The sequence below is a fragment of the Scophthalmus maximus genome, chromosome 1 (genome assembly GCF_022379125.1).
Source record: "Scophthalmus maximus strain ysfricsl-2021 chromosome 1, ASM2237912v1, whole genome shotgun sequence".
Lineage (NCBI taxonomy): Eukaryota > Metazoa > Chordata > Actinopteri > Pleuronectiformes > Scophthalmidae > Scophthalmus > Scophthalmus maximus.
This window is the reverse complement of record NC_061515.1, coordinates 25,169,940-25,197,913: the sequence shown is the minus strand read 5'-3', so window position 1 is coordinate 25,197,913 and position 27,974 is coordinate 25,169,940. Positions and strand designations below refer to the sequence as shown.

Here is a 27,974-nt window from a genome sequence, read left to right as displayed (position 1 = left end):
ATGTGCTCGATCTAATAACACAAGCAACTTTAATATTTAGTGTCTTAATTGACCACAATCATTAAACCAAAAAATAAATAAATGAACTCTTGGATTTGAACTTGTGGAAGCTCCTATGGCAGCATCAACATTGAGCTTAGCCTATATCTCTGATCACTTAGCAGCAGTAGCTCAGCTTCCATAACAGAGTCGCTTCAGCGCAGACATGTTCGCAGGACGTGTATACTATTGCAATGGTTCTTCCCAAACAGTTCAGACTTAGCAGTGTAAATGTATTGTACTTGTTCATTGTGTAACTTTTATGAAGATCTGATCATAGTTTAAGACAAATAATTCCAGATAATTCCAAAGGGCTCAGCTACTGTACTTTATCACTGTATCACAGAAAAAGTTTGTAGTTGACTGAGCTGAACACTGTGGGGGATGTACACTGTAAAAAACAAAAACCAAAGCCTGCATTGCAGTGGGAGACATGTTCTCTACACTCTGCAGGATATCATTGGTCCACCTCTCCAGAGGCGGAGACCAGCTTTCTGCAGATGATCTGACAGATGAAACTCTTACTTGAGCAAGAGCATCAATGAGAGGGTTGTGCCTTCATCTGACAAAAGAGCAGGAGCATGTGCTGAGGAGAACCCCCCCCCCCCCCTGAAACTGAAACTTTTTCATGTAACTGTGGTTTTAGTGATGAGCAGAGATTAGCCAGTGACAGCAGCCCTTTGTGAATTGATGAAAAGTGACTGGAACATACATGAAGTACAGTAAGATCTCTCATAAACCAATACACGTGTCCACACACACACACAAACACATGATAAACACAAAGCAAAAAACTGATTCAAAAGAACATGGGCTATGGATGAGATGATGTAAGATGGTAAAATAGTAAGGGAGCTGTTTGATATTGGGATATGAAGTCCAAATTGTCAGATAAAAAGAAAGACTTATAAGTCAAGAGTTTTTACTTATCTCACAGACTGATGATCGTCAAAATATTATGGAAGAGGATTGGGGCCATGTGAATGTTAAATTTAGTTTGACTGACTTTAAGAAGTCAGAATTCTAAATAGATTTGTAGTATTTATTTCCACTGCCATTTCTGGATTCTGACTTATTTTTTATTATTATTCATTCAATCTTTAAAAAAAAAGTTTCCCAAAATCTCATGTGGCCCCAATCCTCTTCCAAAGACTTTGATGAGTATATATTTTCCTTTTTTTCCTAGTATTTGGAGTTCAAAATATTTTCACTTAGTTCTTTTATTTTATTATATTTCTAACCTTTAATTTTTTATTTATTTGAGTGACTGTAAAATCCGAATTCTGTGATTTGTGTAAGATGTCTAATTTGTTATTAAATTCTATTGTTTTCTAAAAACAAAAGTCCACAGGGCCCTACTCCTCTTCCACAGAATCTTGATTCACCATGATTCTTTTATTCATTAATTGAAATAAAAATGTAAAAGATTCTAGAGATGTAAGAGATACAGAATTCTACCTGACAACAGCAATGAACTTTCATTCCGATTGGCTGTTTTTTGTTTTTTTCACCAATGGAGGTAACACTTTGATCGTAATGATCCAAGCCTTTTGGTTGGCTGGTCACATCTCAGACTATGTTTATTCGGTTCAACTGAGTGATGTTCAACTGTCATCACATATTACGCCCCGCCCCCCTTCGCCAGCCGCGACTGCACGTGACCGACTCGCCCTCAAAGTGTTTTACAGTGCACAGGATCAGTCGCCGCTCGTGCGTGACGTGACTGCGCGGCGCCGCTCCAACTGTTCGCCCAACAGACGCTCGTTTGGCGTCGGCGGACGCGGAGTTGGGTCCGTCCCGTGCCGTGAACGTCCCCGCGCCGTGCGTCCCGCGCGCCTGGCCGACCGACCCGCCAGCGATTGGTCAGCTCCACAATTAGTTTACCGTTACGCGGCCAGTCAGCGTGTGTTCATCATCATCATCATCATCATCATCTGCTGCTGCCGCCTCCTCCTCATGACTGAGTAGAAAAGCCCGCCAGGCTTCTTCTTCACACTCCCCCAGACATGGACACCATAGGGGTGTCCTTCCTGGACCCCCTGGACGACTACGAGCTAATTCACCGGATCGGGTGCGGCACCTACGGAGACGTGTTCAAGGTGAGTGGGAGAGAAGAGAGCTGAGAGCGGATTGTCCTGCATGCGCGCACAGCACACACACACACAGCTGGAAGGGACAGGGGGTCAAAAGAATGCTCATGTTGTTAAAGATAAGATAAGATATACCTGTGTTCGTCCCACAATGGGGTCGTTACAGCAGCACAGTGGACTGAATAAGGCAGAAATATCAGAACATAGAAAGAAATTTGAAATAAGCAGTATGTATGTACAAAATATAACAAAATATTAAAATATAAATACTATATGCAGAGCACTAGCAATAGTTGCACATGGTTAATAAATTTAAATATTGCACAGTTGGTTATTGCACTTTTGTAGCAGTGAATTATTCTTTACAGTGGTTGAGTCCTGTGTGTGTGTGTGTGTGTGTGTGTGTGTGTGCTCTATTGAGAGCAGTGCTGGTTGCATCTTAATTCATGTCGGTATTAGGAAGTGTGTGTGTGTTTGTGTTTGTGTGTGTTTGTGTGTGTGTGTGTGTCTCTACAGTGAAGTGATTTAAAGAAACCCCTGTCAGCACAGTGTCACCTTGTTGCATCAGTGGTGCCACGGCCTCCTGTTGGTTTCATGTTGGTGGGTAGTGTTTTGGATGTGATATCCTTTAACAGAGCATCATCGTGTTGCAGTATTTCTACATGCCATAAGAAATGTCAGTGTTAAAAGGAGAGACATCACACTGAAGAGTTGTGGCAAAGTTGTCAAATGACTGTCAAATCAGATGGTTGTATCTCCCCTTCGCCTTCAGTGGGAAAAGTGCAAGTCGTCTCTTTATACACTCGACGACTTTGGTGCAAACATCCTGTACGCACCCCCCCGGTGCCTGCCTTGTGCATCCTGCACGAGAAAAAAACGAGAATTTGTATTGTTTCATTTTACACCTCAGACAGCAACGGCTCATAATAACGGTTATAACAATGTGAAGGTCCTGGGGTCGGGCCCCTACCTCCACCTCCACCGTGTCTTATCGTACCCTGCTGTCTTCATGTGAACAAATGAAACAGATTCATTTTTTTAAATATGCACAATGAGAGCACAATATCAACGTAGAACATAAATCTATAGTGATATTCTGTATATTTGCCGACTGTAAACAAACCCCTTAAATAGGCGGCAGAAGCCCCCCGAGACCATCGCTCCGCCGATTCTGCTCCACGTGTAAGTGGACCTCATTCAGGATCACAGGCCCCGTTCATACCTGGTATTATTAACGTTCCGCCCGGGGATCCGATCACGAGACGACAGCTCCAAGTTCAGGTTTGAGACGCGTTAAGGACACGTTCGAGATCCGATCCCGTTGGGGAGGTGGTCTGGGCCGCATGTGGCCACATTCTTTCATCAGTGAGGGACCACCTACTCAGCTGGCGCCCTCGGTTCATAATGAACCAAAGTATTTTTACTCTTCTCAGCGTTTCACACACTTTGTTTGTGGCCACTGACACATATTGATTTCATTTTTAATTCTCTTTTTTTTTCAAATGATTAAAATCATGTTTCATCGTAACGCAGCACGTTGGTCCTCTCGGCCCCTCCCGGCTGGCTGCCACACCGACGCACATTGACAAAAGACCCATCTGTATAGTCACAACAACCTCATTTGGTCTTTGTGAACAGGAAATAATGTACATGTGTGTGTGTGCATATAGAGCGGGGACGTGAGTTCAGTGAACCGACGTACTTAGAGCCTGTGTCTTAGAAGTGTCGTTCACAGACTAAACTGCTTCCTCGATCGACGCTGTGGTCGCTGGATTATGTTCAGGGAATTACTGTGTGTTCGCGAGGTGGTTGGGGTGGATTGAGGTTGTGGAAAGTGCACGACTGTCACACCAGAGAGAGAGAGACCGTGGTTCAGTCGCGTCTCTCGCTTAGACTACTACAGAAACAATTTGGTTAAAGGTCAGTGAACAATGGTGGTTTTGGTTTTAACGTAAATGAACGGGTTCAGACCAGGATCTGAGCCCAGAGCTGTGAGGGACTGAAGATCGATATTGTAACTGTAACTGTAACATCAGACGTTGATGTGGAAAACAAACGGGTCGCCTATGAACATTTTTACGGCTACGTTCTCATGATACGTTTTCATTGTATGAAATGAACAACACCATGTGAATATAGAATGAACTTGCTGCGAACGAAATGTCGTTTGCTGCTGCAAATGAGTTGTATTTAAACATAATTCCTCGGAAACTGCGGTTGTCGCGATTAAGCAATGGGCAAAAAAAAAAGGAAATGCAGCCCTGAGGGTTGTCCCAGGAGCCCAACGATAAGGACGCATACTACAAGGTCCCCAGTTAAACTCCCAGCCAGCCCGACGATTTACTGCGCGTCACTCCTTTGCATTCTCACCCCGTCTCCTGCTTCTCCTTCGCCGTAATGGTTGCTGCAGCCCCCATGGGTGCAGAGGTTTTGAGATCATAAAGATTACAGCTAAATAAAGGTTGACTGTAGTTTTTGTTTTTTTTATGTAACTCAAAGAGGAAGTCAGAGTTGTATGTGTTCGGGACCATCTCCTGCGTTTCCTTGAACTGCTTTTTTTTTTTTTTTTTTTTTACACGTTTCTGTGTTACTACGCAGTGTTTCCCATGATAATTCATGGCAAGGGAAGTGGTGTGCGTTTGGTTTGTTTTCAGTGGTTTGTTCGCGGCGGGCCAAACTGTGGACTGCATGTCCTGAGCTGAACATCCAGTCACCGCAACTGCAGTAATCCAACTCCAACAATATAAAAATCGACAAAAGTCCAATGGGCAGGACTCCAGAACAGCTTCAGTGTTTTAGTTTTTTATAGATTCTCCAAGTGTGTGGAACTGTGCTGGACAGATGATCAGCAGACTGCAGAGACCAGAGCTCCCGATCCAGTGGGCACTCGTGGACTGTGTAGAACGGTCAACAGCCACTTATGTACGGTCTGCTTTTTATTCTAGACTTTTGATTTGACACTTTGCCGTCTTGAATTTACCAGTATGGGGAAAACCTGCGTCTCCGGGTGTTCTGCTGTATATGTGCAGAAAAACGTGTACAGCCTCCAGTGTCGGCTGAGGTCTGATCCCGAAGAGATGTAACTAGAGTCGGCGTGGGTTGGCTCAGAAGACGAGAAGTTGGAAAGGCTCACCAGACCCCTGTAGCCCACTGCTCATCTCGGCTCCAGGCTCCATCTGCAACTATCAAAACACACTGCTAAATCTGCGTTCTCGGCTGCTGGCGGTGGAGTTGCATGTTGTGGTTAATGTAGGCATCACACAAAGTAACGATCGTAACGTAAGGATGAACAGAGCACCGCACAGAACTGACCTGACAGCTGATCCTCTGCCCCTGAGATGAAGTTTAACCAAAAAAATGCTTTTTACACTCATGATTATGACCAATTCTCACCATATTTAATTTGCACCATATTTGCGCAACATCTGCTGTGAATGGGATCAGTTCCGCATAACGTCCAGACAGTAGTCCATTATCAGCCCCAGTGCCGCTGGCGGTGGGTTCGGTAGAGCTGCGGCCCGCAAGTCAGGGGTGAAACCTCTGGACACGTGACTGCGTGGGCCTTCAACGGACTCTCGTCACACTGCTGTTATTCAGAGGAAAGTCCGTTCAGAGCTTGTTAATCTCGACGTGTGTGTCCTCCCGTGGCTCTGAACAGCCACAGCTGAAGCAGTTCTATTTTTGAAACTAATTTCTAGTTAGTTTGAATATCTCATAGTGTATCCATAAATACTGCATGCCAATCTAAGTGTAAAATCAACATTTGGAGTTAGTAAATATCTTTATGTTAACCCATAGAAGCTACATTGAAATAATTAAGAAAATCTGAATTAAAATTCATAAACAAAGCATCAGAGGCCAAGACACAGTATATCCTGACTTTAAGTCATTTTTTCGAGATTCCAAGATCTCTGCTTTCCACTGTTTACTGTAAAAGTAGATGGCATGATCAGAGCCACTACAGCTTTTCTCCCCAGGTATAATGCAAGCATCTCGTCCTGTGTGAGCGTTGGTAAGCAGTTAGGGCGTCTTCTGACGAGATGACGCTGAAGCCCAATGCTACACTGGAGCTAGACTGGAGCCTTCACTCTGCCAACGCATCTGAGCTGTTGTGCAGTTCTGCAGGTGATTTATGAAGACCAGATTTTGAAATGCTGTCAATTCACACTCGTGCTGAGACGTGCATGTTTCACACTGCTGCAGTGCTGAGGAAGTGAAGTGTGATCAGACAGAAGCACTGATGCAGAAAGGATAATTATTGCACTCAGAATAAATGGCCAATCATAACGGATTATCTGATAAGCGAGGGAAGCGACTTTTGTAAACAAAAGGCGGCTGCTGATGAACGAGCATTTGACTAAAAGTACCTGATATTTTCACATTTCTTCCACGGTTTCTTCCTTGATTACATACAATTGCGTTATTTATGTACATTCTTGATATTTATATTCGGTATTCTTCTATATTTTTGCGATTTCTTATATTTTTACACTTGTATCTCTTAGATTTATTTACATCCGCACGTGCAGGCCAGAAATGCAAAAGAGACGGAGTGAAACTAAAAACCAGCAGCCGAGCACTCGAGTGGCAGACGACCGCACAACAAAATAAAGCATGCAAGACTTAAATCGCCATTCCAGCTGTCTGCCCGCTGGTTTAGTTTTAAACTCACCAATATCGTTCTGTGCGCGTGCGGAGTAGAAATGTTGTTTTTGTTGGTCTAGATTGAAACTCCACAGCTGCAGCATCTGCAACCAGGCCCTCCTTGCAGCTGACGCGAAACGAAAGATCGGGCCTACGTTCGTGCTCACTGAAGCGAATCAGCGATCTGTTCAAAAAATTGGATGGATCGGCCTCGATACGTGCTGCGGTGGTTTTAATAGAGTAGGTAGTTGGGTGTGTAGAACTCAAAATTGGAAGTCTGTATACGTATAAAAGATGAAGTATCTGATTAAAATGTAATGCGTTGGCACAACTGTAGGCATCTTACTGAAAGACCCAGAGTTTGAGTTGGCCTCAAAAATTCCTAAATCAGGTGCAGTGCATTTTCTCAACCCTTTCAGTTTTTTCCAGTGTAGCAGTGCACTGAACTGATTAACAACTTGTGGTCGTGTTAGTGTCAGAGACCGTTCGAGCCCTGAACTCTACGTCTGCACTCATCTGGTACGAAGAACTTAGTTTGACCAGAGACTGCACAGTATTTCTGGCTCATTGATCAAAGTGCAATAGAGCTCCTGGTTCCTTCCCCCAGCTTGGACGTTACCCTTAAGCGGCTGTTATTTCAGGCTCGGCTGAGTGAAATCCATGTCAGAGAAGTTACTATCACTGTAGTCACAGGAAGACCTTTGCTAGAGCAGGAAAGAAAACAGGAAGTGAGCGCGGCCCCGCCGCAGGTTGTGTTGAGGCGACCGGCCGATCCTATTGGCTGCTGCCTCGTTTGTTGTGGATGCCCAGAGTGAGAAGCCGTCCGTCTGACGTCAGTACAGCCGGTGAATGGGGATGACTGATGTTCCGAGGAAGAATCGAGGAAGCTGAAAACATGGTGTTGGTGTTTTCGAAACGACACCCACCATCACATCTGCTGTACTATTAAGAATTAACTCAGGTTTATTACAGGCTTGTACTGGCTGGGGCGGGACAAGTTAAATTAAACTCTAACTAAAGCTCTACCTAACATGTAAATCACATTTTACACCTCAGGTCACTGATATCTACTGTGAACTGAATATATCATTTGAATGCCTCATTTTGTCCATGATACTAATAGTATTAATACTTTATTGACATGCCTGTTATTGTACTGTTAGTTGCTTGGTCACTGATTATTATCAATGTGCAAGAAACTATCTTGTTTGATGGATGATAGATAAATTAAACATCAGTATAACAGAAGTTGTAATGGAATTTATTAGCCTTTCACGCTATTCCCACCCACCATCAAGTATGAATATCCACATTTGATACGCGCTTCGATAGATCAGACTCTTGCTGTCATTCTCAAATAGAAAAAAGAATCCCCAGTCCTAGAAATAATCGACCAATAAATACTTTTAAGATAAAAAAGGATGTGGTCATAATTTGTCCCTGACCACCTTTCGGAGGCGTTTTAGTCATTCAAACTTTGTACTTTCATGTGGTCAAGCTCTCATCTGATTGCAATCCAACTAAAAGAGGGTGATGGGACACCATTGACGTCGTTTCCATGGGCGCGGGTTTTTTTTTTACAGCGCATCACTCGTCCCAGTCGGTCACCATCAAACAGAATACAAGGAACCTGTGTTTTATGGGATTCAACTCTGAAGTTACTGCAGATGCTTCAAACCCATTTGAACGTTCCTGAGTTTTTACCCCAGCAGTTGGTTATTTAGGTCGCTGCCCAGGTTATATATATTATTATATTCATGACATACTCTATATTGATACATCTATTTTCCATCTCTTTCAGGCTCGTAACATCAGGACGTCTGAACTGGCAGCTATCAAAATTGTCAAGCTGGACCCTGGTATGTTAAGTTGAACGCACAATGCTCACGACTGATCCTTTGCAAAGCAGCAGTTGCAGGTTAATACGCCGCGTGTCAGACGACCTTCCACATCGTGAGGCGATCATAGATCTCTCCCGCCGAGCTGCGGAGACCAGAGTAACCCGACGCAGACAGTGTGAGAGCCAATAAACATACAGTACATACACGTAGACCCCACACTGACACGTGCCCATGGTACAGTACGGACCACAGTAAGGACCACCAGTTGGTGGCTGTGGCTCAGGAGATAGAGGCGGTCGCAACCGACCCAGAAGGTTGGCGGTTCGATCTCAAGACACTTAACCCTAAATTGCTCTCTGACGGCTCTGCCGGCAGCGTATGAATGTGACAGAAAATGTGCCATCCATGCCAGCGCTCAAAAGTGCAGTTACCCTCCTCCTGGACTGTGCTTCCCTATGGCTATGGTGGGGTGATATAATACCTCATGATACTTTCATTTGTTACTAATGCTTCAGGCCGCAGAAGCCTCATACAGTATGGACACGGGGAACGATTACAGCTACTAATATCTTTCTGAGCATGGGAATATTAAGACAACTGGTTTGCATAATACTCCGGCCTCAGTCTAGCTGATGTGAAGTCTGAAGTCTGGCCTCTATCATTTTCCTGAGAAGCAGCTCACTTTGACTGTCTGTGTGTTAAGGTGACGACATCACGTCCATCCAGCAGGAGATCACCATGATGAAGGAGTGCAAGCACAAAAACATCGTGGCCTACTTCGGCAGCTACCACAGGTGCCGTGCGCTTCCAGCCTGTCCGCTCCACATGTGGGGGGGATTCCTGGGATTGTTGGTGGACTTGAATATGTGGAATTTGACTTTTATATTCCCCACACCGCCGCTGGATTCCTCTCCCACTCACTCTAGTGTTGAGTTAACACTGCAGCTAGTGAATGACACTCTGCGTATTTGTGGGTGTGATGCATGAGCGTCTACCTGTTAAGTCTTTCCTTTTTAATGCTGAATGCCACCTGTTGCTTTTCACAGTCCCTGCAGAGCTGTGAGTCTTACTGCCAGAGAAGAAGCCGATCGCACGTCGAACGCCGAGATAACAGTTATGCGTGTCTCTCTCCAGGAACACCAAGCTGTGGATCTGCATGGAATACTGTGGAGGAGGCTCCCTTCAGGATATTTACCACGGTAACAAACACAAATGAGTATGGAAAAACTCCGAAAATGCAGCATTGCCCTTTAAAGAAACAGTGGACATGTTTTGTTTCTTACACAGAGCAAGGTGGAAAAGATCAATACAGAAAACAGCTGCAACAGTTAATTGATTAATCGATTAGTAATAGACTACTAAATTAATCGCCGAGTACTTTGACAATCGATTAATCGGTTCAAGTAGTTATTATGGGAATATTTTCTGCTTTCTTTGCTCCTCTATGACAGTGAACTGAATATCTTTGGTGTGTGGAAAAAACTAAACATCATATTGGGATTTGGGAAACACGATTATGTTTCACAATTTTATGACATTTTATGGACCAAACAACTAATCGATTAATCGAGGAACTAATCGACAGATTAATCGATTATGAAAATAATCGCTAGTTGCTGCCCTAGATCAATATCACTTTCACATGTGTTTTCTCAGTACAGAGATAATGTGACATTCATGCTATGAGTGAGGACAGTAAATTATCTTGTTATGCCGTGGATTAGTGTTGACAGTACAATAAATTATAATGTTTATTGGACATACAGTGCGTGCGGGAATCAATATACACCGGCGCCCCCTTTTTTTTTTTAAAGTTTCGATACGTTTTCTGTCAGCATTCTTCTTCTATGGTAATCGCAAACTTCTCTGCGGCAGGAGCTATCCGCAGGCGCCGATGGGCTTTTCTCTCACACACACACACACACACACACACACACAGTGTGAGCACATAAATCGAGATATTGCCTATTTTTTTCCAATTTACTTAGTAGAATGAAGAAGGAATGGCAAATCAAATCATAAAAAATAAAAAAATGAAGTCCCCACACAATAATCAAGAAGTTCACAAGAGCTCTTATAATCTTATAACACAAACCAGTGGACAAATGGCTGCTAAGCCACCATTACTGAAGGATACATACGAGCCGATTAAAAAAAGATCTGATCTTCTCGTCTGGCTCTGGGTGAGACAGAATGTCACACTGTTGTGATCGTCGTGCTTCTTTTTTTTTAAGACGGTGGTAAATGTACATGATGTCAAAGTACAATGAACTCCAAAAGGTGCTGGTTTTGCTCTGTTTTTAGAAATGTCCCTGCAGGCCCTTTTGTTTTTCATCCCCCTCTTGAGAATGAGCTGTTAATCAAACTGTTCCTCACAGTGACGGGCCCGTTGAAGGAGAAACAGATCGCATACGTGTGCAGAGAGACCCTGCAGGTGAGAAAGGCAGCTTCTTGTTGTTGTTGCTGCATCGTAAAGACACTCTGCAGACAGAGTGAGTCATGTGTTTTCCCCATCCCAACAGAAGAGCTAAATAGTATTTAACCTCGCCAGACCACTAAGTATACTGTGGCGGCGGCCGCTGCTGCCGCGTCCCAGGGTCAAGAGCAGAACACTGTCCTTATTCTGTCGGACAGTGACCCGCTCGCTTCGAGACAACAGCAGAATCCGAGGCTGAATTCAAAAAGGAAGAAATTCCAGAGAACTCATAGAAAACAAAGGTCTTGCGTGGCTTTGTTATTCTAAATGCATCTTTTTATTTGTTGAAATATTTGATCATATTATCACTTTGTCTGTATAAAGAGATCACAGAAGTAAACACTGCTGGAGGTTTGACCCTTCTTCTCGTGTACTTTTCAGTTTTACTTTTACTTTTCAGCCAACATATTTTTGTTGTTCAGTGTGCACCCTGAACACATGAAAAGACGAAAACCATTTGTTTGTTTTTTGACGAAATCATGATTTTATTAGAATATAGAGTGAAAAAAAAAGCGCACCAACATCAAATGCTACCAGAAGAATACTACCATAGTAATAATGATCATGTTTAAATAGTGTATTTATTCATACATTTATGAATATCATAAAAGCACACTAATCCAGGATATAAGTATATAAATAAACTAAAATAAATGTTTTAAAACTAAAATCCAGTTTAGTTTGAAACACAAAAAAGCTACAAAGTAAATCAATCACTGTTGCATCACTGTGATGAAGAATATTCTTTGTTTTGTCAGCAGGTAATTCGACTGTTAGAAAATGGCTTGTTATATAATCTATAAACATTCTCTTAAATTGTTTCTTAATTACCAGTATAATAATATTACAGTTTAACATTAACATGACATATTCTGTGATGGAGGATTTTATCTACCTTGCCTTTCGGTTCTTTTCCAGGGTTTGTATCACTTGCATGAAACTGGCAAAATGCATAGAGACATAAAGGTAAACTGTTTTTTTTTTTTTATCTTCAATTCAAATTTTCTTACTTAATGTATTATTTTATAATTGTGATACATAAGATGGTTATCGTGTGAATAGATGCTTACGTTGTTATGGATGTTCTTTCTGCAGGGAGCCAACATCCTTTTGACAGAGAGAGGAGATGTGAAACTGGGTCAGTTGTGATTTGTGTCAGGGACAAACACACACACACACACACACACACACACACACACACACACACACACACACACCATCGGCCCAGTGTAACCCTGTATGTCTCTTCTTTGCCTAGCTGATTTTGGAGTGGCAGCAGAAATCAGCGCCTCGGTGGCCAAAAGGAAATCTTTTATTGGAACTCCCTACTGGTAATATGAATGGCACTGACGTCTTGTCTGTTTACAGTAGTACCACTTTGAGTGGTAGACGAGACTAGAAACGCTTCATCAACATCAACACACACTCTGCCATTTATTTTGACTCAGTCCCACACACACACATTTGTGTTAGATTTGATTAAACCTACAGTGACCAGCTGTTTTTGGAAATTGAAATAATAATAGAATAAAAAAACTTCATATTGGAGGTATCTCCTCTTCAGGTGCGTGACTGTATATCTAGTGTCCCCTTCCTCTTATATTCTCCTCTGCCTTCCTCACCATCTGTCCAGGATGGCTCCGGAGGTGGCTGCAGTGGAAAAGAAGGGTGGGTACAACCACCTGTGCGATATCTGGGCCGTCGGCATCACTGCCATCGAGCTGGCAGAGCTCCAACCACCAATGTTTGACCTCCACCCAATGCGGTGAGTCAGGACAGACGACAGGGGGAAAAGTGAAATTTCTTTACCAGGGAGTCCAGCCCAGACGGGTCTAATGAGCTCTGCATCAACTCATGTCAGAGCAGAGAGATAAACAGTGGGGGACTTGTGTTATGTAACATTTTGCTCACGTGCCATGCATTTTATTCCCGCACAGTCACCGTCAATAAACAATTAAGACCTTTTACAGTGCTGTGACATTCAAAACAATGTTTCAGAGCGCTGATGTTGATGTCCAAGAGCAACTTCCAGCCTCCACGACTAAAGGATAAAACCAAGTGGTGAGTTGGCCAGTCTGTGTTCCTTTAAAATCTTACAGCAGAAAGACCATTTTCTCCCTTTAATCTTTAATCTGATCTATATCTTCTACATGTTCAAGTGATTTCCTGTACGCGGGGTCACCCCCTCTCTCCCGTTGTCTTCTTCTCTGTGCAGGTCTGCAGGTTTCCAAAGCTTTGTGAAGATGTCTCTCATCAAAAATCCTCGGAAGAGGCCCTCGGCTGAGACATTGCTTCAGGTTGGCTTCTACTTTATACAGGCACTATCACATATCAGCATACATAACTTCATTTTTGTTCTGTTTTCAGTATCCATGAACGGTTGGCTGAACGCAATTCTCTTCATTTATATAATGTTATACAGTTCACTCCATTTGTTCTGGGAACTGCCCAATAGAATACGGATGTAAGCGCATCTGCATACATTATTCAGCTAACACACTCAGAACAGATGTAAGATATGATGGAGCCTGATTATTAAGGGCTTTGTAGGTAAGGAGCAGGATTTTGAATTATATTAAGGTGTGTATGAACACAGTTACTTTGGGGTGTTGTGGGGCACAATGCCATTAGACATGGTTGTCTGAGATTAAAATGATTTTCCTAATAGTGTTCAAGGCTATGATCTGTAATGTCTTCTCCCAGCATCCATTTGTGACACAGCTGCTAACCCGTAACCTGGTCATTGAGCTTCTGGACTTGGCCAACAACCCTGAGCTCCACTCTACCCACACACATAGCCTGGACGACAATGAACTGGAGGTCAGCGCCACGGGGAGTGGGACAGAACCCTTTATTCACAATATTTTAGATAGGAAAAAAAAATAATTGAGTCTCTTTCATGGAGCATGGTGGGGGGTTTTCCGGTGTGTCTAATATATGTTCTGTTGACAGGTTGGGGAAATGGCTCCTGACAAGATTCAGTCAGCAGGGAAACACCTGTCTGTAGAGAGGACCTTGTCTGAAGAGCAATGTGAGGACACACCCACGAAAAGGCCCCACACACAGACACAGTTTTTTAAAGGCAGCAGCAGTCTGTAATTTTTGGGAAATCAGAAACTTGTTGGCAGGCAAATTGACTCCAAGCCATATGTGCAGTTTTTGTACAGACTCAAAATGTCTTTGGCCTTTAGTATCCCTGTACTAACTGCGAAGATTTTGACTAGCCATGGGTTAGACAGTAAACAAGCATAAATCCCACAATTTTCCTGTGTTCCTTTAGAGGAATATTTCAACATTTTGGGAAAAAATGTGGCAGTGGTTGCAGTTTCCCAACTGCATAAAGTACAGAAGTCTTCCGTCACCTCACCACTGACGGGCTCACCACTCGTCTTATTTTGCTCCCCGCTGTTTGTTGTAGCTTCACAGTCTTTTCCCTTTATGTAGGTTTATCCATATTTATCCACATCCAATGCCAATCTAACCGACACAGACATTGCCAAAATCATCATGCAGGAATAGGCACATTTAGGCTCATATGCATGAGGGGGCCTGAGTGAATGACAGGTCTCTGCACATGATATACTGTTGCTGTTAAATCAGACCTGGGGTCTGTAACGCTGGACGGTCAGTACAGTTTATGGAACAAGGAAGGTCTCATATAGGACAAAACAAGTTAGCCCAATTTAGAAAACCCACAGGTGGCAACAGGCGCGCAAGAACATATTTTTGCCGAGGGGTGCTGCACAGTATAAAAGGGTGCAAAATATACATATGTGCACGCGCGCAGGGGGCGATGGAAATGGTCGGTAGCACGTGTCTGCACAGCGCTGGCTGACCACCTTTGCACATGCACAACAAAACAAAACATGCAAATATTTGCGCTTGGTGACATTCTGAAAAGCCGGGCATCGATCAAGGCTAATGGAACCAGGAGCATTAGGGTAGATTAGCCGCAATGTCATCTGTTGTCTCACGAGCGCGAGCGCTGACAGCGGGTTGTCCATTTCGGATTTCATCGCTCTATCGCGCTATAGTCTGTTCACGTTACAGCGCTTTACTCAGTTTAAAAATGTCTACCTTAGCTATTTCATACGGTCTATCGGGGAAGTGGCGTTGACCGTCGCCAGGTCATAAATCAGGCTGACGGCGTAATGATGAATTACTGTGTGTTCCGTCCCCTGTCACTAGGGGGTGCTGCTACTCCCAAGAGTTGCCCTTGGGATTTGGCAACTCTGGGGTGGCAACTCTTCTCCATTTATACGCGGCATCATCATGCTTGATGTACTGTGGCTCAGGGCTAGAGAGGTCGTTCACAAACTGGAAGGTCGGCGGTTAGATAGATATAAATGTCATAACTATTATAACCGCTCCCTTAACTCACACTTCTTCATACGTGTGTTTTTATTGTCTGTGTGTTTTGTGTTACACATTGCACAGTTTGCTTGTGACAGCCACTGCGTGTGGCTGGACTTGCGACGGCGTGCACACGTAAATACACTGTATGTCGGTTGTACTCGCTGATGAGTTGCCTCATTGTCCACCACGACCCCCCCAGTATTCAGCGCTGTAATCTCCATAATATGAATCGGGACAAAAGCCTCTCAGTCAGCCCGCTGTTGGCTGCCCCTCGTTCTGTAACCCGTCCATACATGTGGGATGGAGGTTGCGTCAGGCGATGGCACTGCGAACATGTCACTGGTGTGCGACAGACAGTGGTACTTCTGTCACACACACATTGTGGCCAGAGTGACTTCACACCGCTGAACTGCCAATGGGCTTCCTGCTGTGGCCCAAGTGTTTCTCATTTGATGGTGTAGTAGTTTCACACTCTGCCCAGTCACATATCACACATCACCTCGGTGTTGATCTGTACTTCCCTTTCATACAGTGTGTTTGACATTCAGACACGCAAGCCACAAACACATTTGACCCCTACACCACAATTTCACCATGGGCTCACACTGCTTCTGCTAGTGCTTCTGCTATTACTGATAGTTATTGCTTGCACCACTGCAACTAGGCTGATAATAATACCAGTCAGATTTGTAATCTTGAATCAAACGTTTTCTAAAAAATAAGTCTATATTTTACATCTACAACTACATTACCATATCAAAGCTTTGTTAAAGACCAAGATTAGGACTATAGCCATGCAAGTGGCAGGGTGAAGCTGTGTTAGAGTGAAGTAACAGCGCGCATCCTCTTGGAAGGCTCTATTTGTGGGGCTAAAATTACAACAAAACGGGGATTGACAGAAGGCCTGCTAAACATTAGTGTGTTAAAAAGAATCATTCATCAAATCATTGTGAGCATGTTGACTTTTGCATTTAGCTCAGGTGATCTGCCTGGGCACCATGGACTGCATATAAAGATGGACGACGTGTCTCCGCTTCCTTCCACTGAAAAAAAAAATGTCCCGAATATGGCCATTGTCATCTTGTTCCAGAGTTTATGACCTATATTGCAGCTGGCCACCAGAGGGCGATCAATATGTTCTGGCTTCACTTTTGGGGAGCTGTCTTTGTCATTTATCTTTTTATACAGTGAAGTCTATCCTAGATGCACGGCCCCATAGAGCTGCCATCACGCTGACTCGTCTTGTTTGTGTAAACGCAGAATATGATTCCCTTACGTTTTAATTGTGATTTAATGTCTTCAAGGTAGCTTACATCTCAAGTTCAGGAAAGAGGGCAACATGCACCTGGTTTGGAATCTGAATTGTACGAGTGCAACCTTTGCTGAACTGCAACCACTGTGGCCACAGGTCACTACCGGATGGTGTTCAATGCAACAAAAAAAAAAGCTAGTGTAGCACAAGTAGAGAAAAGTCATAAGGTCGGTGAACTGATTCGGTAAAGTTAGTTACACAGAAACTAACTTCACCTCACAACCCTCCTGGTCACGCCAGACCAGTTTTGTCACTTGTAGCATTGTGTACGTGCTCAGCTGCTGTGTGGGGTCATGGCTGCAGGAGCCAGTCTACCACAGTGGCAGCTCTTTATCGATGTGATCGGCGCAGAGTGCATCCTGTGTCTAGTTCCAACTTCAGTTAATCCATGCACTTGAAAATTGAGTGTGGATCATTAATTTGAAATAAAGGCCTGGAGTGTGTGGGAGTACATTAGCCTGCACTTTATTGTCTTAATCTGATGGAATCCACAGTTCCGTGTGGAGGCTGAAACACCCATTTCTTTTTTTTTTATTATCATGTTTTCCTTGCAGTTGACCAAGTGAAATTTGGACCCCAACTGAGAAAAGTCACAGAACCCTATCCTGATTTGGTAATTCACTTATTTAACAGTTTTTTTTAACAGTGGCATACATTGATGGCGTACATCAGAATATAAGTGCACGAATATGACAAAAGGTTCTGGTTCTCCTTTCAGCAGGGATCCTATGACGACGACTGGAGTCTGTCTGGGGATGAAGGCAACTCACCGTAAGAGAGTTTTCTTACTCACTCTTACCTTCATTGTGTTTTTGGAATATTACAGCTGTACCGGACGCCTCTCTTTGAGCGATCAGTATTAAACCAGAAGACACAAATGGAAAAGAATGTTGATTATTAATTCCCAAACAGTGGACTGAGCATGGATGTATAAGGAGAAGTGGATACTGTGTTCCAATACGGCGCCTCATACATTCATTTCCTATGGCCTTAATATTTTATCAGTAAAGAAAATGAGTGACATAATTATAGAAATTGATTTTTAAATTTTGTTGCTTTACAAGCCTTCTTGTGTGATTATTGTGTGGGTGTGGGTGTTACCACTTAACCCAAAATGCCAAATCACTTTGGGGATTTGGGGGCACCATCGGGCACAATAACAATCAGAGAGTGTATCTTTAAAAACAGCCTCTGAGATTTAAAAAAAGAATGAGCCACCTTTGAGTTACCAGCATGGATCCTCATTTTGCCTTGATAAAAGCTGTAAGCGTTGTAATAGTAATATATCTTAATATTCCTATATTAATAACAGCAACAAGCAAGATTAAGACTAGTAGAAGCAATAGTGTTAGCACAATAAAACTAAATGTAATAACTATAGTATCAGATTTTCTTTTAGCATGAAGAGAATCATTTGGATTAATTACAATTACGGTCTCATTTTTGAAAATGTTTTGGCCATCATTTCTATCCCCTCGGCGACGACGTGGCAACAAAGTCAAACCAGGGGGGCGCTCATGGAGAGCACATACCTCGTACAAGGCCAATTCACTATCTCATGTTAAAGAAAGTGAAAACAAAATGTTACGGGTTCTTCCTTGGGCCATGCCTCACCCCTTCACAAAATTTCATGGAAATCAGTTCACTAGTTTTTGCGTAACCCTGCTTAACTAGCAAACAGACAAACAAACGCAGATGAAAGCATAACCTTCTTGGCGGAGGTGATCAGATAGGATTGGAACCAAACCATTAATATCCTGTAATCCAGTTTATTCAAACCACTGATTCCCAACCAGGAATTCCTGTACCTCGGTGATTACCTGAGGGTAGAGGTGGGACAAATACTTTATAACTACTTATTTGTTATCGAAAAGTGAACATTAACAGTCCCATGCAATTATAAATTGCAGTTTATTTACTAGCACAGTACCAATGAACTATGAGAAGCCGATAGCACAGGACATGCCTCCCTGCCAACGTGTGTCAGTTTTAATGCCCAAACAACTGCGACTGACAGAGTATGAAAACTAGTTAGCACGAAAGTTCAAAGGTCAAAGGTTCCTGGGGGACTGGGGGTACTTCTTTCTGGTGAAACTTGTTCATATGCAAACTTGACCAAACCTTTTTTTAAAGGAGACTCAACTTAAACAATGAATGTTCCAACGACATAATGTTTTGGGTGTTTTTGAAGCCTTTGTTAGAGTCAGCAGTTGGGAAATGACATGCAACACAGATCCCTGGCTGGACCCGAGTCAGGGACATGGTGGTTCTATTAACAGGACCTGAGAACAATGAGGTCATTTCCTCACTATTCAGGGATGCAGTGTGTTACTGTGTCGTATAGATCAGAGGATACTGTTCAGCGACTATGTCAACTTTTATTTTAATTGTTGGCTATAGTGTGTCATTTCCACTGGTTCATATGGAATTCTATCCATTTTTTTTTGTTCTGGTAGAAAGAAAATGGATCTGATTGAAAAAAAATTTAATTAAATGGGTAATAGACTTCACTTTGCCATCTTTTCTTCCGTTGACACATTTTTGGGAATACTTGTGTCTGGAAAACTTTTTTTTAAAACCAGAAAATCACTTCCCGTCCTGGCCACAGCCATTCGTGCAGTGGCGCTGGTGCCTATAATGCAAAATGTTTCCTGATAGGAACGATGGCCAAAACTCGAGTAGATAATAAAACCAGAATTGTCCTTTAATGTGGCACAAAATAACAGCAGTTTAAGCCCTTTTTGATTCTGTCCCAGTATCAGCATGATTGTCGCGCTTCGGGAACCGATAGGAGTCGACCCCGGGTTCCTTCCCTCCCATTGTTTTGGGCCATTCAGGCCCGTAGTCAGATAAACACCAGGTCTTCCTGTTGCAGGAGCCTGTTGGAATGTGTGGAGCAAGCTCTGCAGCTGAGGTAGGCCCCGCCCGTCCCCTCCAGCCTCGCCTAACTGCCGTGTCCCGCCATCCCACATGAATTTACCTGAGATACACTGCTTGCGATGACGCTGTAAATGTCAGCTAACACCAACATCTTTCATACAGTCAGTGGGTTTGTGTTCATTCTCCGCTAATCCCATCCCCCCCAAAAAAACCACAGTCCTGCTGTCCGTCTCCATGAAGTGGATTTGGCTCTGATTCAGCACAAACCCCCTGGTTCTTGGCTTTTTGGGCTTTTTGTCTGTCTTTTTACGTGTGGTGTTTGGTCGAGATTGTTGCGTGTTTTGCTGCTGTTACCCTGCTGCCCCCAGCCCCTTCAGCATCTGCCTTTTGTTGTCCAGCTTGTTGTCATGACGATGTTCTTGATTCTGATCTCACCAGATGACTTGATTCTTTGAATTTTGAAGCGCCTGACCGTAACCCTGTTGCTCGATTTGTCTTTCAGGAGTTTAACCATTAGAAGGGCGCCATCTAGTGATGTAAGTGGTAACCATACAACTGTTCAATGGAGTCATGTGCCAACTGCATAAGCTATACTTTCGTGTTCATGTCCTAAACTAAACTCAGAGCGGTCAGATTGAAGCTCATCATAATGTGAGGATCTCTCAGCCCATGACAACTCTTAACTTTCCACATTTCCCGAAAAATTATCCAAACTATAACCGGCATCTAAGTACATCTAATGCTTATGATAAGTACATTTAGAGGGATCATTTGATGAATCACAGAGTGACAAAATAGACATTTTGACCTGTTGATGGATACAAATACAGAGGTATGCTAAAATCATCCAGATTCATCTTGGTTGGGACCATGGATGCTCTGCATCAATCAGTCACTCAGAACAGAACAACAACATACTTATATCCTTAATGTTGCCAATAGGGACGTCGACATTAGAACATGTTGTATACTTTATTGTCTTTAGCACACAGGTTGACATCGCAAAATTGAAATGTTCCCCCATTATCCCCTCAGAGTGTGTGATGCGTTTGCTGGTTCTTTTTTTCAGGGAGGCAAGAAGGGTGGTCTGTTCGGTCCGTCTACAGCGTCCCTGCCGGCCTTCAGCTCTTTAACTCCCGGCACAGAGGACGGCGACCCGACGGCGAGACCGAGCTGCACACTGGGCCCTGACACCGCCGTCGCCGTCGACTCCCCCTCCACTACAGGTACGCGCTGCATTTGCACACTGCTCCCGTCGCAGGTCACGCTGTATCACGGATCGCATTGTATATCAAACATGTCAGCTTATCGACACCTATGTTTTTTCTCCAAAATAAGTCTTGGCCAGGTGCTCTGCCACACAGGACATCAGACAGCGCTGCAGTGATCCCTGTCTGCCCGTGGCTGGCGCTGTTACAGCAGAGAAGAGGAGGGTCGCCACTGTTTCTTCTCCGAAAAGAGAGACACCACTATCACCTGAATGGAGCACACTGAGGAAAAAGACTGAGAACTCAGTGAGTTCCAACCAAACATCTGTGTCTTCATATAAGTGGCAAATATCGTTGAGCTTGTGTGATTTGCTAACCTAATAACGTTCTAATGATTTGGTTTGGATCCTACAACCGACAACATGTTGATTTGTTATGCGTGTGATGGACAGTTTCTATCCTCCCCCTTTTCTTTTGTTCTGTGTAACCCTTGAAATTTCTAGAGGGCTGATTGTCATGGACTTCCTCCTACCCCTCAAGTCCATGTAAGTGTGAAACCTAACAGCATGCCACCTAGAGGGAAACTTGACAAAAACCAATGATCTGATAACTAACAGGATCCGTTTCGGCATGGCGTGATATGAAAGATTTTTGTGTCAGAGTCCTTGTGGTGTTTTCAAAAAGCCTCATTTTATCCACTTTCTTTTTTGTGCAAAATTCAGTTATGTATTTATGGAAAACTCAGCATACAGTTTCTGCCGACTGGTATTTGGAGTAATGAATGTAGAAATGATCCAACCGCATCATAAAATGAAAGACATAAAGTTAATCATGCATGCTTTATGTTGGAATGGATGTTAGTGGTAAAAAATTATCTAAAAGGTCACTGTAACCATGTCAGACCATGAGTGAAATTCATTTGCGGTGCTGCCTCTGTAGATGGGAGCCTGCTTCTCCAAAGTCTTCAATGGCTGTCCTCTTAAAATCCACTGTGCTGTCACCTGGATTTTACCCAAGACCAGAGGTAAGTCAGCGAGGTCTCCCGACGTTTTTTTTTTTTTTTTAAATGAGTTTGGCTAGATATCATAAAGGAAGTGTCATGTCAAATTTCATCAAATTCACACAATGAAAATATCCATTCATGTTGACAAATTGAACTTGTTAATCCGGAAATAAGTAGACTCAATTACAAAGAAATTGGACATTTTAATTGGCAATAGAAAAAGGAATCGTAAAAAAAAAACAAATTTACAAATTATATATTAATCTATCGATAAATATTTCAAATCATGTAGGCAACATTAAACTGTCAATATGGACATTATTGAAATACATTTATTCATTTATGAATAAATACTCTGCTTTAGTACTATTTACTGTGACACTTTTGGCCCTCCGTAGGAAAAATCGCATCAACCGTTCAAATCAATACGTGCACACGTGTATATGATGGATGTGTTGTCTTATGGTGCAGTAAAACTGTAACCCATTGTCCTTCTGATAAAAACTTTCTGCTGCTTAGACCAGCACCTTATTCTCGGGGCAGAGGAGGGCATCTACACACTGAACCTGAACGAGCTACACGAAGATACACTGGAGAAGGTAAAGGCACCAATCCATGTATTTGACATCAGAGTGGTGTTTTTTATTGGACACCAAAACAAAAACAAAAAAGGTTCATATGTGCTCCGGGCACCATCTTGTCCAAAGGAATCGGAAGAGGCTGTGGCTGATTCGGGCACCTAATAGACAAGGAGTTGAGAGAAGAGTATTTCAAAAATAACAAATCAATCTCTTCTTTCAGACCCTTTTCTGAAAGGAAAATCGATTGATTGAAGGATAAATGCACGCGAGAAACGTCGTATTTGCTTCACAACATCTATTGCAAAAGTTAACTTAATCACACAAAGTCAATTATTGAGATCACGGATGATAATATTGATTATCAGATGCACTGTATGTGGTGTAACCACACAGTTGATTTGTCTTTTCTTTCTTCCCACAGCTGCTCCCTCAGCGCTGCACGTGGCTCTATGTAATGAACAACGTGCTGATGTCTGTCTCAGGTAATACAGCCCTTGGAATGGCCCGTTCTTGCCAGGGCACACAGGAGTGTCGTATTTCGTCGATGGCTATGAGAAACTTTTTCTTTTTCGCAGGAAAGTCGTCCCAGCTTTATTCCCACAGTCTGACGGCTCTGTTCGAACAGAGAGGACACCTGCAGAAGAAACACGGCAGTCTGTCGCTCGGCACCAACCGTTTGACGGAGAGGATCAGCACCAGGTAGGAAAACGAGACTTTCGTTAGACTTTGAAGAGTAAACACAGTTAGGAGGAGTAGTAGTATCGCTGGAGAGTCGGTTAAAGGTGTGTTCTCTCTCTCGATTCCAATCCAGAAAGTTTGCCATATCTGTGAAGATTCCTGACACTAAAGGCTGTAGGACATGTAGTGTAGGTAAGTGATGCGGAACATACTCAATGTTTGGTCAGTAACAACTGACTCTTTTGACTTTTTTGTTTTTGTCCCCCTTCTCTCAGCAAGAAACCCATACACTGACAGCACGTTTCTGTGCGGGGCTGTGCCGTCTGGCCTGGTTCTGCTGTTGTGGTACGAGCCTCTCCAGAAGTTCATGCATCTAAAGGTTTGTACAGACGTGTTGCACCTGGAATGGTCACGGGGGCTTTGTGTAGTTCTACTGTAGGGGCAGTCATTAATGAATCCACTGTGTTATATAGTTTGATCTGGTGCAGCCTAACATCAGTCTTTTGAGTATGTCTGACCTGAGGTATCCCTCCCTCCTGTTCCAATCAGTTTTGAGGTTTGCTTCCTCACTGCTGCGCCGAGAACACCAGTCAAATTTTCAGCACATGTCAAATTGATTTCAAATATAATACTACATGCTATTTTATTGTTAATGCATAATTCAAATCGGCGCTTTTCCACAGTATTCCAGTCAACGTGTGTTTTTAATTAAAATGAAGTTGGCACATGGCTGCGGTCTCATAGTAAGAACCGTTTGTTCTCTCTGTGAATATCTAATAAAGGAAACAGACGTCTATGAATAAAACGTGAAGGATATTTAAACAGTGTATACTGTACAGGGTTTTAGTGTAGACCTTAAGTTTCTAGAAAATGCCAATTGTTCTTATGTTTTGTGTTAATACGCAAGGATCGGTGGTTGCAAACAGTTTTGTCTTCACATGTCATGTTTTCTTTATCGTGTATTATGAAATAATTAATTAATACAGTTCACACAGCTTCAGGTTGTCTTTAAGGAGCAGTTATCAACCAGACTTAGGCTTAGTATGCTCACAGGTTGACGTGAGGTTCTTCTAGCCCTGCCGTTCTGCTACAGGCGCATTAATCCAACTCAAAATTTTGTTTTCTTTTCTTTCTTTTTTTTTAAGAGAAAGATTTTGAATTGAAATTCCACAATTCTAATTCATGGATATTCGTCAGCTCTGCTTTTTCATCCAGGCACATTTTGAGATAAACCGACTTTTCAGCATTATTCCTAAAAGAGACACAAACTGCTCTTTGTAAGTGTGTTTGTGTTGCTGATGCACGCAAATACTACGCAACACTTACACACTCCAAAACCGTAGTACTATTAATGTGAATAGTTTCACACGAGATTCAAGATGAAACATTGAATACTTGTCCTGCCATGTCACACTTGCCAGGTTTGACAGTATCCAAAAAATGCCAGCATCTCCCCTCAGAAGTGTAAATCTGTCACAGTCTTTGCATCACGTAGCCCGACTGTGCTTACTTCACCTGCAGCACATAGCGACCAGGCTGCCGGACTCTCTGCCGGTATTTGAGCTGTTGGTGTTGGTGACGGATGAGTTCCCCCAGCTGTGTGTCGGGGTGAGAGACTGCAGTAACGGCAAACCGCCAACCAGCCAGCAGCTCAAGTTTGATATCATCGAGCTGAACGGCACCCCTGTTTCAGTACCAGGTAGGACGGACCCGCTGTGCTTCTCCGCTGCTGCTGATGCAGCGCAAGCTCACAGCTCAGAGCAAACTCTCCTCTTTTTGTCTCTCTGTGCTTTTGCAGAAAGTGGAGCACTGAGGGCGGTGCAGGTGACCCAGCTGGACAGAGACACCGTCCTCATCGCAGTAGAGAGTAAGTCCACCTCAGCACATGTTCTAAATCCTCCGGGCCGTCTTTCACACTGATCCTTAACTCGCTGTATCTTAATGGTGATGCTTGTTGCATAGAAACTGTTCGGATTGTGAACCTCGGAGGGCTTCCGACCAAAGAGCTGGCTTCGGAGATGGTCTTTGACTTCCCCATCGAAACGCTAGGTAGAAAACAATCGCAAGAAAGACACAGTCAGCGAGACGCGATGTTGCCGCTGACACTCGAGTGACCTGTCGTGTTCTAACAGTCTGCTTACAGGACAGTGTGCTTGCCTTCTGGAAACATGGCCTTAAAGGGAAGAGTTTCCATTCAAACGAGGTGATTATTTTCACTCCAGACTCAGCTGATGCCCCGTGTTTATCTTTGACTCAAATTTGCACTGACCCCCCCATCTTTATCTGTAGGTAACGCAAGAAATTACAGATGAAAGTCGAGTATTCAGAGTTTTGGGAAATAGCAGGTACGTTCACCTCTATTTGACATCATCAGTATCGTTATCATTATGACATTATCTGTGGAATTGCTGCTAGAAGTAGTAGTAATGGCATTAGTACTGGTTAGAGTAGTAGTAGTTGTAATGATTTGGAAGTATTAACAATAGCATTATTAGATATAATGGTATTGCTGGTAGAAGTGTTTGCATAGGTAGTAATAGAGGCATTATTAGCATTAATATTTAAGTGGGGAAAGTAGTATATAAATAGTGATAGTAATAGTAGTAGAAATAGTATTAATAGTAATATTAATAGCTTTATTTGTGGAGTAGTATTGATACTAGTGATGGAAGTATTAATATTAATAACTGTAATAATTAAATGACGGTTGTAGCAGTAGTTTGAACAGCAATGTTTTCCTCTCTAATATCGGTATCCGCGCCCCCCCCCCCCAAAAAAAATTTATTCCATTTGCGCTGTAATTAGTAGCAGCAGTTGGAGTAGTAGTAATAATCGTTGAAGTTGAAATATAAATTAATAGTTGTGCAAAGTACACGAGTACACAGCAACATTGAATACGTTATAAATCATGAAGATTAAAAAAAAAAAGACAAAAGTACGGTGTTAATACAGTCTTATTCTTATGAGAAATGCAAATAACAATTACGGAGTAACAGTGGATGTTTTAAGTCTCTTAACAGATTATAGTAAAGCGTAAACTCAATCATAAACTGCGAGCGAGCTCTGCCTTTCTCTTCTTGCCTGTGCTGCTCTGTGGTCAAGCTGTGACCCCCCCCCCCCCCCCTCTTTGTTCAGGGACATCATCCTTCACAGCACACCCACAGATGACCCCTCAGCACTGAGCAACCTGTACATCCTCACTGGACACGAGAGCAGCTACTGAGAGACAACGGGTCGTCGTCTTCAGAAATCATGTACCGAGACACCAGCACCAAGTGGTCGCCACCGACTCTCCGCTGTGAATGACAAATTAAATCAGTGTGGGATTTAGTTGCCCGCTCAGACTGATACTATTTTTTTGGGTGGGGAATGAGACTGTAAATCCCTGGTGGTGTCAACAAGTTAAGGGAGCTTCTAACTCTTGAGTGTGCCAGTTAAAACTGCATTAGCCAAAATCCATCCTTCCACAGAGTGGTTGCCACGGGGACAATTCTATTTCTGTTAACTGAGTTGCCACAGCGCCACTGCCGACTGTAAAGACCACAGACTGCAGGAACACATGGACATGACAATTGTGACGTCACACATAATCTTCTGAACCGATGTTTACATGAATACATTTTATTCCTATTTACAAACAGCCGTTCAAATAATTTCCAGTTGTAGATGTGATAGAATTAAAGGTTTTTTTCAAGCGATATCCGTGGAGTCTGACACCTTTTAGAGCATCCAGTGACCATTGCTGGTACTGCAGCTTAACGCAACACCATGCAACTATTTTTTAATAAAAATATTATTTCTTCACACTAACCCTCCTTCCCAGCTCGTAAATACTGTCCAATTCAACATCCTTGTCATAATTACAACTGGGAAACACAATATATCCAAGTTGACGCCTTTATAATAGGTGATCTAAAGTTTGTCTGTTAGGGTAATTAAACCCAGATTCATAGTGCTTTATTGTTAATGCACAGTACTTTTACCCTCACACAACCAATTGTGCATAATTCCGACCTCTGTATCCCACTGGTCCAACTTCGAAAACAGTGTGGGGAAATAATAACTGCCTAGGTGTAAATCACATTTTGGGTTTGTAGAACAATGGAAGAAACTCTCAATGAGAAAATACACTGTGTGGTTGAAGCTATAGCTGTAAGTGTGGTTGTTATCTAGAATGTTAAAAACAGTTTGTTGTCAAATGTACGTATTTTATCCGAAACAATGTCATTCTGAAAATCACATTTAAATGTACTGTTAGACTGTCAATGTGCTACAGTAGCTTAGCAGCAGTCACATGTGCCACTGTGTTGAGAGTCCATTGCACTCAGTCACCCATGGTTGTCAAACAGCTTTAAGAGCTTCACAATTAATAATTCCACTTACACATAGGCTAATGTACATTTGATTAAAATAGGTGCCATAGAAACTGAATGCAAAGAGTTATACTTCCGCTTGTTCGGGCGAAATGTAAATTCTACTATATTAGTTTTGTGTGTAATGATATTTAAGTTATTTATGGAAAGAACTGTACAAGTAACACTCACCGTTCCCTGAGTTATACTTGAAAGACAATATGCCTTTTTTGAAGATGTTTTTATTGTTATTCTATAGAAAGTCTATATAGGCGATATAACAATTCAAAATCTTACACTATGGAGGGATTGTAATATGCCAATAAATATTTTAATTACATTTAAAGCTATAGCAGATTTAGATGCAGTGGCCTCGAGATGTATTCCGACCCCTTCACCTTTGCACATTTTATTGTGTCGTGAATTTAATTGCAAATCAATAACATTGTCATTATGAGTTATAGAGCGTAGACTAATTGGTAAAAATGACAAAATAAACTTCCGGGTAAATCTC

The 27,974-nt window shown here is 42.7% G+C and overlaps 1 protein-coding gene across 7 annotated transcripts; it reads left to right on the top strand.

Moving 5' to 3' along the window:
• The first annotated feature begins 1,714 nt into the window (after positions 1-1,714).
• map4k2 (mitogen-activated protein kinase kinase kinase kinase 2) lies at positions 1,715-27,974 on the top strand. Of its 7 annotated transcripts, none has more exons than XM_035607388.2 (32): positions 1,716-2,138; positions 8,575-8,632; positions 9,318-9,408; positions 9,749-9,813; positions 10,993-11,048; positions 12,009-12,056; positions 12,186-12,228; positions 12,349-12,421; positions 12,724-12,855; positions 13,089-13,151; positions 13,306-13,387; positions 13,794-13,910; positions 14,043-14,121; positions 17,313-17,371; positions 17,480-17,529; positions 19,634-19,672; positions 20,141-20,174; positions 20,708-20,864; positions 20,977-21,152; positions 21,350-21,391; positions 21,786-21,870; positions 22,369-22,448; positions 22,852-22,912; positions 23,006-23,129; positions 23,242-23,300; positions 23,384-23,487; positions 24,630-24,807; positions 24,907-24,975; positions 25,071-25,157; positions 25,241-25,311; positions 25,398-25,453; positions 26,244-27,974. In XM_035607388.2, the coding sequence occupies exons 1-32, from the start codon at positions 2,046-2,048 to the stop codon at positions 26,329-26,331; spliced, it is 2,619 nt and encodes an 872-aa protein (XP_035463281.1). In that variant the 5' UTR covers positions 1,716-2,045; the 3' UTR covers positions 26,332-27,974. The 7 variants fall into 7 exon arrangements, with proteins under 7 accessions (XP_035463534.1, XP_035463281.1, XP_035463197.1 ...); XM_035607304.2 differs by having other exon boundaries at positions 17,477-17,529; XM_035607812.2 differs by lacking the exon at positions 1,716-2,138 and adding an exon at positions 3,862-4,049 and having other exon boundaries at positions 17,477-17,529.

Bases quoted from the DNA above. Each gene is read 5' to 3' on its own strand.
- map4k2 (XM_035607304.2), top strand. From the start codon at position 2,046: ATGGACACCATAGGGGTGTCCTTCCTGGACCCCCTGGACGACTACGAG. The intron at 8,633-9,317 runs GTATGTTAAGTT...CTGTGTGTTAAG, and splicing joins AATTGTCAAGCTGGACCCTG to GTGACGACATCACGTCCATC. The intron at 9,409-9,748 runs GTGCCGTGCGCT...GTCTCTCTCCAG, and splicing joins TACTTCGGCAGCTACCACAG to GAACACCAAGCTGTGGATCT.